Source organism: Centrocercus urophasianus, unplaced genomic scaffold (genome assembly GCF_019232065.1).
Source record: "Centrocercus urophasianus isolate 14NV4802_14NV808 unplaced genomic scaffold, USGS_Curo_1.0 seq_19, whole genome shotgun sequence".
Lineage (NCBI taxonomy): Eukaryota > Metazoa > Chordata > Aves > Galliformes > Phasianidae > Centrocercus > Centrocercus urophasianus.
In genome coordinates, this window is record NW_024884744.1 from 7,437,535 (window position 1) to 7,449,553 (window position 12,019).

The window sequence follows — 12,019 nt, forward strand, 5'->3', positions numbered from 1 at the left end:
AGAATGTATTCTTGCACCTTAATTGGTCCTCCTGTTGACTGTATGTAGAATGCATATTAGCCAGATGTTGATTTTCTTCTCTTTCCTGTTTTTTTTTGGGTTTTTTTTTTTTTTTTTTGGTTTGTTTTTTTTTTTTTGTCACATAGTAACTGGGTCCATGTGAAATACAGGTCAATAAACATCCACTAACTTTTCTGATCAGGTCATATGTACATAGTGTGTCGACAGATTCAGTGAAATAAACTGAAATTGAATCTTTTTTGGCCTTGTTCTAGGTCTATGAATTCCTTTTTGATTATTTATCTAATAATCCTCCTCTTTGAAGCCATTTTGAGTACTATTTTAAAGTATGCCTGGCAAGCTGAAGAAAAATGGGATGAACCTTGGTATAATGATAAAACAGAACATGAAAGGAACAGCAGTAAGGTAATGTGGTTCTACCCAGTAGTTTATCTGAGGAACTTCAACTAGTAGATGTTAAGTGCAATATTTATTGTGTCTCTCTTCTTGGAAATAGATGTAGCTACCACATGATCTATGTGCAAGTATGTGTGTTCTTGGTATTTTTGAAAGAGCTTTAGTCCATTGTAGCGTGGCCCTGGCGTAGAAAAATTTAATCTCCAAGATTGAAGGGATACTTTGAAGTGTTCCTTAAATCGAACACTTAAATACAGTTCAGACTTGTAAAATTTATTTTGTTTCTGAGTTTTGTTTTGTAATCATTCTGTATTTTTCTGTTTGATTTCTGTGTGAGTCTGGTGTATTCCAAAGCAGTTTAGAAGCTGACTGGAGCTGATTCTAAGAATTAGAGGGCATTCTTATATCACAGAAGTGTTAAAAATCCAGTTTCCACATGTGACATGGTGCTAGGCATTTAACACTCCTTTTGTCTCCCATAGAGTTGAGAATTGAATCTGCTCACCAGTTGCCTTTTGCGTAAAAAGGTTCAAATCCCAAATTAGAAAGCTCTGTTCTGTTTCATAAGCAGAGCAAAAATTAAAGTTAGTACATAATTGTTTGGAGAGGAGAATAGAAGGACTTGGAGAATTTCTTTGATTCTTCCAGGATAGTTAAAAATGTGCCAGCATCCATGAGAACAGAGAGCTTCCTCAAACGTGTAATGGGAACTATCTTTGTAGTTCAAATGGGAAAATATCTCAATACCAAGTGTTCTTTAAGTGATTAGTTCTGGTTGTCAGTACAGCTATCACAAACTTTTCAGTATTCTAAAATGGCCTTATCTACAGGTGTCAGTGTTGAGGAGTAGTAAAGAAATTCACAAATTTTCAAATTGTTTAGTGATTTTTCTTTTTAGTCCCTGCAACCACTTACAGCACTTTCCATTGTTGAAGTGGTCAGTTGATCGCAGTAATTTTTTTTTTTTTTTTAACCTCTTCTTAATGTGAAGTAACTGCTGTATAAATTATAGTAGACTCTGGAATGTTTTTATATCAGAAGAAAATGGGCTATATATTTATTCCATTTCATTTAAGCAAGGAATTTGGTCTCCTCTTGCTCTTGCATACATTTTTTTTTTCCACACATATTTGGAAAAAAAAAACCAAAACTAGTCAGCCATGCTTGACCTGATCACTGCATTAATCTTCATATTTTTTTCTTTTCTCTCACAGATTCTGAGATTTATTTCAGATTTCCTTGCTTTTCTGGTACTTTACAATTTTATTATACCCATTTCACTTTATGTAACTGTTGAGATGCAGAAGTTTCTTGGATCTTTTTTTATTGGCTGGGATCTTGACCTCTATCATGAAGAGACAAATCAGAGAGCTCAAGTAAATACTTCAGACCTCAATGAGGAACTTGGACAGGTAGAAATTCTATTTAACTTCATTTCTACTTCTTTTTTAATAGTCAAGCTTACTATTACAGACTTTTTTTATTGAAAGTGCTTTGATATCTGATTAGTTGAAAATAAGATTCAAGCTTGTGATTTTATGGTCAAAATTGGAATTATTTCAAGATCAAAAAAGGTGGGTAATGAAGTGGGAGAACTAAGTTGAGGGTTTTTATTCATTGTGTTGTTTTGTTTTGTTTTTTCCTGATAAAAAAAATGTTACTCCACATCTGTTTTATTTATTTGTTTATTTTTATTTTCCAAAAGGTAGAGTATGTGTTTACAGACAAAACTGGTACGTTAACTGAAAATGAGATGCAGTTTCGGGAGTGCTCCATTAACGGCATAAAGTACCAGGAGGTCAATGGCAAACTGACTCCAGAGGGGTTTTCTGAAGATTCTCCAGATGGAAATAGGCATACTTTGGTAAGACTTATTTTTTTTCCCTCACCATTAGGCATCTTAGGTAGTGTTTATGTCGGGGACAGAAAATCCTTCTGGTATTAGCATTAAATTAAAAAATCTGGATCTCAGAGTAGTTTAAAGCTATTAAGTGTTACTGAACAAAAAATATTTATTAAATAGTCGAGATCATTTTACGTGGAATATTTGACTTTACAGTATGTACAAAAGTGGGTTGATATCTAAATGTTGCAAATCATGGTTCTTCTTTATTACAGATGAAAGAGGAAGAACTCTTCTTGAAAGCAGTTTGTCTTTGTCATACAGTACAGATCAGTGCAGACCAAACAGATGGTGCCGATGGGCCCTGGCATGCCAATGGAATAGCATCCCCATTGGAGTATTATGCTTCTTCACCAGATGAGAAAGCTTTAGTTGAAGCTGCAAGCCGGTGAGGTTTAAGCCAAATTTACGTGCTGCAGAAATTGCCTTTTAGGACAAGGAATTTGTATCAAGAACAATCTTAAAATATTTCTCTGAGAAATTTTAAAGCCTGAGGCCTGTTGCCATCAATTTATTATGAAAACATTCAAAAACATAATGCATAGAAGCCTAGGGATGTTGTGATGCAGAATTAGAAATGTTTAGGGAAATCCTTTTGAAATGACAGTGAATGCATTGTGTTGTTTTTGAAGAACTGTATGAAGTGTTTTGGTTTTTTCCATTTAGCATCCAGGAGGCATTACATGTACAGTTCCACAGCATCAAATAAATATCTATTTTCTTCTACTTTTAGGGTTGGAGTAGTATTTATGGGAACTAGTGGGGACAGTATGGAAGTAAAAAGTCTTGGAAAACCAGAAAGGTATTTTCATTTTAAAAAAAACAAAAACCAACAAACAAATAAAAACCCTTTGTTCTTGTAAGAATGACTTAACGTATTTGAGACAGCTTGCATCATAGTCCTTAAGAGTTCAAATTGAGATGCAAGAACTTTGTGTGAGAGTTGTCTGTGTAATTGTATATTGTAATGGTTTGCATCTTTGACCGTTCTTCAAAAGTGTGACTCTAGTAGAGTTACAAATACATAAAGGAATTGGGATGCTTATTCAGTTTCCATGGTTTGTGCTTTCAGCTCTAGAAACTCCCAGAATCAGCTCTGCTAGCAAGTCTCACACATGCATAATCCAGTTACATCTTTCCCAAAATTACTGTGTATCTGCAGCATGTCATAACACCTTTCATGTACATAGATATATACAAAGTAATGAAAAACAACTAATTGCAGAAATGCAGATAACAGTGATTGTTGCTCAATGAAATATTGTGAAGTTTCAATATAAAAATGACACTTGGGGATTAGCTCTGGGGATAAGTGTGCATTTGCAGTTGTAAGCAATTGCATTTGGAAATTTATTTCTAAAACTGTGTTCTCTTCTGTTAAAACACAAAATAAAGGTACAAGTTGCTTCATGTTTTGGAGTTTGATCCAAATCGCAGACGAATGAGCGTCATTGTAGAGAGTCCCTCGGGTAAGTGATGAGAAGTTACAATTGAGAACTTGTGAAGTAATAAATATATTCTTAATTTCTATCCTGTTTTCCTTTTTAGGGGAAAAGCTTTTATTCACAAAGGGAGCAGAATCTTCCATTCTTCCTCGTAGTAAGAGTGGAGAAATAGACAAAACAAGGATACATGTTGATGAATTTGCTTTGGTAAGTGTAGTCATCCTGCCCAGCTGATTTTTCTGGTTCTTCTGGTACAGACTCTGTGACTTGAACGAGTTGCAGTTGATGCCTTGTTAGACCAAAATCTAGTCTAGTCTTGAATTAGTAGTCTTCTGTTTTCTCATAGAAAGGACTACGAACTTTGTGCGTGGCATATAGAAGGTTCACACCAGAGGAATACCAGGAAATTGGCAAACGCCTTCATGAGGCCAGGACTGCCTTACAACAGCGGGAAGAAAAATTAGCAGATGTATTCAACTTCATAGAAAGGGATCTGGAACTGCTTGGGGCTACTGGAGTAGAAGACAAGTATGTAATTGACGTTTTGCAAGCTATGTTCAGAAGCACAGCAAGTTTAGGATCTGTAGCTGTATTATGATGCATGCCACTGGAAGATGTCCTGCCATTGCCGGAAGTTCTGTGCTATTTTTGTTTAGTTTACCTCCTTTTTGAGTTAAGGAACACTGAAAACATATGTTGTACAAACTGATTTTGGCAATGTAACAGTGACATAGTGAGCTTTATTAGGAGACATTTAATGCAAAATTGGAACAATTAGGAGAAATTTAAAACAAAATTGGAATAGAATCACAGAATCTCAGAACCGCAGAAACACCAAGGTTGGAAAAGACCTGCAGATCATCCAATCCAAGCATCCACCTATCACCAGTAGTTCTGACTAAACCATATCCCTCATATAATTTAGTAAACATTAAACTTGATAGCTAATTCCTTGTGAAAACTTACATATGTAGCTAATATACAGAGCATGCAACATGCAAGCAGAATGTTTGTAAGTTAGAGTGTGTATTATCTGTTAGAATGTACAGATGGAGCACTTCAGATCTTTTCATGCACCACATTAGTTAGTATTTGTGACAAACTGTTTAAAAGCTTTTCAAATGCAGTGATAGTGCTTAATTTAAATTGAGATGTGCTTATTAGGAATTTTTAGTTGCCACAGTGTTATTGAAATTCAGCTTTAACTTCATGAAATCTTTTGCTCATAACTGAATGTCATTACTAAACTGTAGTTCTTGGAAATACGTACTTGAAATGCAGTCTTAAATCATCATGATGTTACAGAATGTGTTCTTTTTTCTCTGAAGTGTTTGGTTAGCTAAGATTTTCTCGTTTGTAGACTGCAGGAGAAAGTCCAAGAAACTATAGAAGCACTCAGATTGGCTGGTATCAAAGTGTGGGTTCTGACTGGAGATAAGCATGAAACGGCTGTTAGTGTCAGTTTGTCATGTGGACACTTTCATAGAACCATGAACATCCTTGAACTTGTACAGCACAAATCAGACAGTACATGCGCAGAGCAGCTGAGGCAGCTAGCCAAGAGGTAAAAATCCATGATGTCATTAACTCAGCGATGTCCTTGATTTTCTTTCATTTTAAAATTTTATGGTTATAATTTTATGTCTCTAATAAATGTTGGGGTTTTTTTTTGTTTGTTTCCTTTCCATTCCCCTTCCTCCCTCCCCTTTAACTTGAAAAAGGAGTCTAACAGGTTAACTTCTTTATGTATTGTATGGGCAACTGCATAGTTTGTAACAAAACTCAAAGTTTTCCTTCACATCACTACAAAATCAACATTTTTGTCTCTCAATAGAATAAAAGAAGACCATGTTATCCAGCATGGTCTGGTAGTGGATGGGACCAGCCTCTCTCTTGCACTCAGGGAACATGAAAAACTGTTCATGGAAGTTTGTAAAAGCTGTTCTGCAGTGTTGTGTTGTCGTATGGCACCGCTTCAGAAAGCAAAGGTAAGTATGGATATAGTCAGTATTGTCTTGTAAGTACTTTTATCTTGCTTTCTTAAAGACAGGCATTTCTGGAGATAGTTTGTTTCTGGTTGTCTTGCCTTTTACATGATTTTTGACTCTCTTCAGTTCAATTGGAGTAGTTTGCTCAGAAGTTCATACGTGTATTTGTGAAAATTCAGAATTACATTGGGGAAAGGAGTCAAAGTACTGCCACAGTGGGGTCGAATAAAAAAGCTAATCTTTAGTAAGCCTCTCTTGTATTTTATAAGGTGACAGTTATCTTCATAGCATACATAGTTTTGTGTTGCCTATTTCATTATACCATTCAAAATGGGAAGGCTGAGTGAGGAAAAAAGTTTGTGACAGTTTGTTCTAGCTTTGTGTTGGTTTTCTACCTTAGACATACTTTGTGAAACTTATTCCAGGGCTAAGATGGAATGCAGATTTGTATTTACTTAATCTTTTTCTTTAATTTTACTGCTTGTCAGTATATGGCCCATTCGTCTCACTACTCTCGTTTATATTTTTGTATTTTTTTATGTCTGATGCCTTTTGAAACATAAAATCATAAAAGCATAGAATGTCTGGGATTGTAAGGGACTTCAAATCACCTAGTTCCAAACCTCTGCCATGGGTGGGGTTGCTGACCGCTAGATCAAGTGGTAGATCTTGTTTCCTGGGGCCCCATACAGCATGGCCTTGAACAGTCCAGGGATGGGGCATCCACAACCTCACCGGGCAGCCTGTTCCAGCACCTCACACTCTCTCTGTTAGAAACTTCCCCTGACATCTAATCTGAATCTTTTCTGGAAGGAAAATATAGTACTTTCCATAGATAAGTATGTTTCAAAGAAGTGCTCTGGCATCGTCTCATGAGTTCATCAGGTGTTCTGTTGCTCTAGTAAAATCTTTGCATTCTGAGCTCTTACAATTGAATCCATGGAGATGCATCTCTTTTTATATGTAAGGGATTTTCAACTTGAATGAATGTGGCTTGGTTAAACCCTCTCCGTCCTTGCACCAAGTTTCTTTCTTCTGCTGGTTAATGTACTGTTTGGGCCCTTTTCCTTACTCCTCTCTTACTTGTTTCTTATTCAGTGTAGAATAATAGGGAGCAGAACTATAACCTCCTATTGGTAGTTCATCTGCTCAGGGAAGTAAAACAAAGATAATTAAACATTTAAATCCATCAGGTCAGAGTTTCCTTTGTGGCCTTTACTGCTTATAACATTGAAAATTAGAAGAATCTAGCCAGGTCTGATGAAGGGGTTTAAATACTGGATTACTCCCTAAGTTTTCCATTCTAACTTTTGGCTTGATTTGCAAGTTAAAGCAGCAGGCTCCAGGGAGACCTGATAGTGGCCTTTTGGTATCTAAAGGGAGACTATAAGGACGGGGCAGACTCCTTAGCAGGGTCTGTTGTGATAGGACAAGGGGAAATGGTTTTAAACGAAAAGAGGAGAGATTTAGATTGGGTGTGAGGAAGAGGTTTTTTGTTGTAAGGGTGGTGGGGCACTGGAACAGGTTGCCCAGATTGGTGGTAGAAGCCCCATCCTTGCAGACATTCAGTGTCAGGGTGGACCGTGCTCTGAGCAGCCTGATATAGCTGTAGGTGTCCCTGTTCATTGCAGGAAAATTTGACTGGGTGACCTTTAAAGGTCCCTTCCAGCTCAATTCTATGAGGAAGCTGTGAAAGAACGGCTAAATGTGGGGGCAGTGCATTATGCAAAATAAGCTAAAGCCAGGTGTAATACTTAAGTAAGACTTGCAGCCAAAAGCGAGCAGCTTTTCTAAAGAAGAAATGAATTAGCCAAAGATGTTTCTTACCCATGTGTGTCCATTCGTAAAATGGGGTAATTACACATACAGGTAGGTAACTATCAAAGATGTGCAGTGGTTACAGTACAGTTTGTAGAAAGACTGTATGGTTCTAAAAGTTACTGCCTTTTTTTTTTTCCAGGTAGTGAGACTGTTAAAAACATCTCCGGAAAAACCTATAACATTAGCAATTGGTGATGGTGCTAATGATGTGAGCATGATACAAGAAGCACATGTTGGCATAGGTAAATTACTGCTGTTTAAAGAGATAAAGGCAAACAAGGTGAAAATTTTTAGTAGAATGTTTGATGGTGAATAGTGTTTATGAACAGATAAACTTCTGACACTTCTGCATCCGTGAAGAGTCGAATGTGAACTTGAGTCACCTGTTGTAGCAGAAGTTTGCTGAAATTTGAAATTCCGGGTTGTTTGCTTTTTGAAGTCTTAGGTTTATTGTGAAGTCTATGGATATTCAGAGGTCATGCTAAATACTGTCTGAAGAACAGAGATTCTCTTTAACCGGAATCTCAGAAGTTCTCTGCTTTGTTTATTGGAATTGGATGCCTCTTATTACAGTCATTGCCAATTCCTAAGTTCCTGTGTAAACTTTACATTCAGATCTTTCTTTGCTCAATGCTTCTGCCGTTTTCCCCATGTCTGTATCATTGCATTAATACTATTTGTGTCTGGGTTGTCTTTGAGGTAAAGGCTTGCATTGTGTCTCTGGGGAAGTTGTTACTGATTTTTTTTCAGCAGAATTCTCCATTAACATTGTTTTCTATAATCTGCTTTGAGCCTTCTTTAACCTTTTCTGCCGTGTTGTGTAACTCAATATGAAGAAACATGAATATCTGAATTAATACCTATCACAAATTCTGTCTTGGTTTTGTTTGTATGTTCTTATTTCTATGTCTTCTCATAAATCTCTTCTTAAGTGTAGCTTATGTAAATAGCCTCTTTTTTTCTACCTTCTCTTTTTATTGGTTCAGCATTAAGCAAGCATTTTCCCTCAGATGTGTCATGAATAATGCTTTTGTTTTTATGCTTATTGGAGTCTTAACGTTGAAATGTGAAAGAACATAACAATGGCTTTATATATACGTTAGGTGTTGATTAGGTGTATATAGATGTAAGTTGTTGATGTTTTAAATACGTATATCATTTTGATAATGTTTAACCTCTTCCTTGTTTCACAAATATTACAGGAATCATGGGCAAGGAAGGAAGACAGGCTGTAAGAAATAGTGACTATGCAATAGCACGATTTAAATTCCTCTCCAAGTTGCTTTTTGTTCACGGGCACTTTTACTATATTAGAATAGCAACCCTTGTACAGTACTTTTTCTATAAGGTAAGTTGTCTGACTGTGTGCCTGTGAAGTTCATTAAAAAAAAAAGTGTATCTGTTTCCCAGCAATGAATTTGTTTATTGGAATTGGCTATCTCTTATTACAGTCATTGCCAATTCCTAAGTTCCTGTGTAAACTTTACATTCAGATCTTTTTTTGCTCAATGCTTCCGCTGTTTTCACCATGTCTGTATCAGTGCATTAATGCTGTTTGTGTCTCGGTTGTTCAGATGTAACACTTTTGGGTACAGTTGTAATACCTCTGTTCATGCATGTTTTCACTCATGTATGTTTCTTCAACCAAATATGAGTTTTTAACTTAGCAATTGCTTAAAACCTCTTTCTGGTGGAAGTATTAAGTGCCTTGATGAGTTCACCTGGTTTCAGGATTTGATACTGTTTGTCTAGAATTCTTGCGTTAGCCACCAAGGCACGTATTTGTTTTCTAGCTGTATTTTTACTAGCTTGCCAAAGTTAGCATTTTCTTTTTGAGATTACAAGGTCTTCTATATTGGAGGATTAATTGTTTGCCTCACTTCTTGTTTTTCAGAATGTGTGCTTTATTACACCACAATTTTTATATCAGTTCTTCTGTTTGTTTTCACAACAGGTAAGTATTGGATGCTACTGGATGTTGTATAGCTAGTTAAAGGTGTACAATAATTGAAGAAATTGGAAGGAAAACAATGAAATAGTCTTTCCCTCTTTGGGAAGAAATATATTTACTGTTTGATTGTTTTTAATATCTGTTTTATTATGCCCAGAGCTTGGGAACTCATATGGAAGAAATTTCACTTGTACAATTTTTTTAAAATGTGACTCTGCAGGAGCTTTTTGTCAAGTCTACTTGCTAGCATGACTGTCAAAATAAAGTAAATGGCTACTGTTTCTTCTCCTTCAGAAAAAATCATAAATCAGTAGAGAAGTTTATGTTACTTTTGCCTGTATTTTTCAAGCTTGATTGACCAACTGCTGGGTCCATTTCCTGTACTGAAACATAATTATATGGGTGATTATATATAACTATTTCTGATGCATGTAACTCTTCTATTCACCTGTTTTCTGAAGGAGTAGAAAAGAGTTCTTTGCTTCACTGTAAACATAAATATTTGGTGCTGTTAATTCTAAAAATCTCCTATATACCATATTGCAACTTCCTTGTAGCCATTCTGCATACTTTGAGAGTACTTCAGGAAGGTTTTAAAGTTTCAAGTCCTTCTGTATGGTTTTCTCATGCTGTTGACAAATTTAATTTCTTCATGGAAAAGATTGATTACAAGGAGCTTCACTGATTCACAGATCTAATACTCAACAAATATCCAGCTTATTTTTTACAGTTTGAGAACTTGATGTTACTAGATTGTTATGTACATATAGCTTGTTTTCCTATTAGTAAATTCATATGAATTAATGATATGTTGTGGCTTTTGACTTTTAGTAAATGTGAGCGACTTTTTTCTTCATATCTCAAAATAACCTTTATTTCCGTTTTCAGACCCTCTATGACAGTGTATACCTGACTTTGTATAATATTTGTTTCACTTCCTTGCCTGTCCTCATCTACAGTCTTTTTGAACAGCATGTGCATCCGCATGTATTGCAGAGTAAACCTGTGCTTTATCGGTACGTATATCCTACACACATTGCAGCAGCAGCACATCATTCACAACAGTGGCATCTGCAGAAAGTCTGAACTTGCTACTGTGCATTCCTACAGTATTTCTATCTGTAGTTTATGCCATTTTTTGTAACTGTCCTCAAGGAAGGATGATTACTTAGCTCATAGTTTTCATCCCAACTGTTAATTAAAAGTAGTGTTTTAAGAGAAGCGTGTTTTTATGTCAGTTATGTTAAGTCTGGGAGGGACTTGGGTACATGATTGGTAGACTTCTTCTCCACAGTCATTGAGGAATCACTGCAAAATGCTTTTTTAAGAGGGGAAGCTATTTCCTGTAGAATTAGGTATCCTCCCAGTGGTAGCATGTTGTACTGCAAACTGCTTGTGGAGAAGTACATTATTTTTGTGAAAGAGGTGTCACTTAGTTTACTTCTTTAGTTTAGTTGAAGCTCTTCTAAGCAGAACAGTGGGCAAGTATCAGGAGATTTGAGTATTTCTTCTAGCAATTCTGTCTCTATGGAAGAGGATTCTGGTGTGTGTTAATTTTGATTTGACTCATAAAACACAATTGCCATTGGTGATCTCTGCATAAGCAAAGGCAGCTCTGAGTTCTTTTTTGCCCATGATTTCCTTTTTTTTTTTTTTTTTGTAAGTCTGCATTCATTAAACATATCTTGTTGCAGTTGAATGTTACATTTATTCTAGGCAATAATAGTGATGTAGTATAAATAGCTGATGGAGTATATATGGACAGTCTAACATCCAAAATTTACTCATTTTTGCAGAGACATCAGTAAAAATGCTCATCTTGGGTATAAACCATTTCTTTACTGGACCATCTTGGGCTTCTTGCATGCATTTGTTTTCTTTTATGGTTCGTATCTTCTAATGGGAGAAGACACTTCATTGCTGGGAAATGGCCAGGTAAATTGTCATTAGATTTTTCCATCATTGTATCCTTTGGTGATATTTGGTTTTCTGTTACAGAACTTGTCCATTTGCAGATTTCAGCCTGTGTTAAATCTCCTGAAAATGCATTGTTTAGATGGATTTAAAGTATACATACATGCAGATGATGTAAGTTGCTATTAAATAATGGTTTTAGTTGAATAAAGACAAGAACTAACTTAATGAAACCAAATTCTAAAATTGATCCCTTTTTTTTTTTTTTTTTTTTAATGATATTAAAGTTGAGAGGAAAAGTCATGTTAAAAAACCAAACAACGAACCAAAAGCAAACGAAACGAAACCCAGTAAAACTTTAAATGAAACCATTGTAAATCTGCTGCTTCATTTCTCCAGTTCATTAGCCCAGGCTAGAACAATCAGATTCTGGCTTCTTCGAAATACTGTTAGGAGTAACAATCCAAAAAGATGTTTGTTTTCCTCCTTATGCTGTTCTTACTGCTGAAATGAGTTGTGTGTTCATTCATGTGCAGTCATTGGTAGAACTGCAAGTTACGGCACTTGGTTTGAAAAGATT

At 35.8% G+C, this 12,019-nt stretch overlaps 1 protein-coding gene across 6 annotated transcripts in view; it reads left to right on the forward strand.

Moving 5' to 3' along the window:
* ATP11B (ATPase phospholipid transporting 11B (putative)) overlaps positions 1-12,019 on the forward strand; it is a 58,662-nt gene that overhangs the window by 25,424 nt on the left and 21,219 nt on the right. For all 6 annotated transcript variants that reach the window (XM_042820779.1, XM_042820780.1, XM_042820781.1 and 3 more), the window contains 15 exons: positions 276-426; positions 1,632-1,829; positions 2,123-2,281; positions 2,536-2,708; positions 3,054-3,122; positions 3,716-3,789; positions 3,869-3,972; positions 4,112-4,293; positions 5,126-5,329; positions 5,600-5,753; positions 7,714-7,816; positions 8,777-8,922; positions 9,469-9,528; positions 10,414-10,541; positions 11,322-11,460. In XM_042820779.1, the coding sequence (XP_042676713.1) occupies positions 276-426; positions 1,632-1,829; positions 2,123-2,281; positions 2,536-2,708; positions 3,054-3,122; positions 3,716-3,789; positions 3,869-3,972; positions 4,112-4,293; positions 5,126-5,329; positions 5,600-5,753; positions 7,714-7,816; positions 8,777-8,922; positions 9,469-9,528; positions 10,414-10,541; positions 11,322-11,460 (2,044 nt within the window). The remainder of the gene's footprint in view (positions 1-275; positions 427-1,631; positions 1,830-2,122; positions 2,282-2,535; positions 2,709-3,053; positions 3,123-3,715; positions 3,790-3,868; positions 3,973-4,111; positions 4,294-5,125; positions 5,330-5,599; positions 5,754-7,713; positions 7,817-8,776; positions 8,923-9,468; positions 9,529-10,413; positions 10,542-11,321; positions 11,461-12,019) is intronic.